General features: G+C 60.9%; 1 protein-coding gene across 1 annotated transcript; it reads right to left on the reverse strand.

Moving 5' to 3' along the window:
• Window positions 1–12: 12 nt before the first annotated feature.
• EMIHUDRAFT_258604 (hypothetical protein) lies at window positions 13–498 on the reverse strand (the record flags this gene model as incomplete). The annotated part of the gene is made up of 1 exon (XM_005759796.1): window positions 13–498. A coding segment is annotated over one exon (486 nt), but the record flags the coding sequence as incomplete, so codon positions are not given.
• Window positions 499–1,303: the final 805 nt, after the last annotated feature.

The following is a 1,303-nucleotide window of genomic DNA, read 5'->3' on the forward strand; positions in this document are numbered from 1 at the left end:
CATCTTCCGCACCTGCCTGTGCCTGCCTTCGGTCAGCACGACCCGCAGCTGCTCGCCGTTCAGCCAGCCGGCGGTCGCGCGATGGAGTGGCACGCCGTCGATGGCCATCCCGTGGGCGAGGAGGCGCGTCGTCCGCTCGCGCCGCCGCTCGTCCCACGCCTCGTGGCCCTTTACGCGGACCAGGTACTCCTTCTCCACCCCGCTGTCGGCGGACATCACGCGCCGCGCCATGTCGGCGTCGTCCGTCCAGAGCATGAGCCCCGTGGTGTCGGCGTCGAGGCGTCCGATGCACACCAGCCCAGGCACGCTTCGCGGGTGGTCGGCGGAGCGCGGCGGGGCGCCCAACCGTGCGTTCGTCACCCAAGGCGCCGCGACCGCGTTGTTCTTCTGCACGAGGAGATCAACCGCAAACTTCTTATTGCCGCGCGGAGCAGTGGACGGCGAAAGAAAGGAGAAGGGCTTGTGCTGCGCGAGGAGCAGCGATGTGGCACGTCGCATCGCGCCGGCAGCGTGGGCCTGCGCAGCGTCGCCCCTGTCGGCAGACGCAAGCCTATCTCACAGCACAAACAACACGACAGCGGATAGTCGAAGAGAAGAATGTCGCAGGAGAATCCGAGCCTGGCTTTTATTCACAAAGGGACGACCGCGAGGTGGCATGAAGGTTGCAGCGAGAATCGGCGAGAGACTGCGAAGAGAGATAGGAAGAGGCAGACTCCCTAGGGTGGGCGACGGCTAGCGCACCACACACCTCTCCTTAAAATCCCTGTGTGGTGGCGGCGTGCCGTCCTCCCATCCCTCCCTTGGGTTGTCTGTTTTCTTTCTTTCTTTCTTTTTTTTATTCACAAAAACACAACCCCGGACCCAAGATGCACACCTAAAACATGCCGCGAGGAGGGCGGAGTTACGCAGAGAGGCGAGAGCAAGGGATCGGCAGACGGCAGCGGCGTTTCAGAACGAGGCCGAGGAGAGCGATGAGTCAGAGGATGAATGAAACAGCAGGAGAGCGAGAACGAGGATGATACACTGGGAAGAACGCGTGGCATGAAGGTCGCTGCGAGAATTGGTGAGAAACTGCGAAGAGAGATAGGAAGTGGTAGACGCCCGAGGGTGGGCGACGGCTGGCTAGCACCACACTTCTCCCCTTGAAATCCCTGTGTGGTGGCGGCGTGCCGTCCTCCCATCCCTCCCTGGGCTGTCCGTTTTCTTTCTTTCTTTTTTCTTCTTCACCTTCGATTCAATACTCATAACAACGACTTCACAGGTTCACTAGTGCTCCAAGCCGCAAGCGAAAACTCTAGTGTCT

Source organism: Emiliania huxleyi (genome assembly GCF_000372725.1).
Source record: "Emiliania huxleyi CCMP1516 unplaced genomic scaffold EMIHUscaffold_7900, whole genome shotgun sequence".
Lineage (NCBI taxonomy): Eukaryota > Haptophyta > Isochrysidales > Noelaerhabdaceae > Emiliania > Emiliania huxleyi.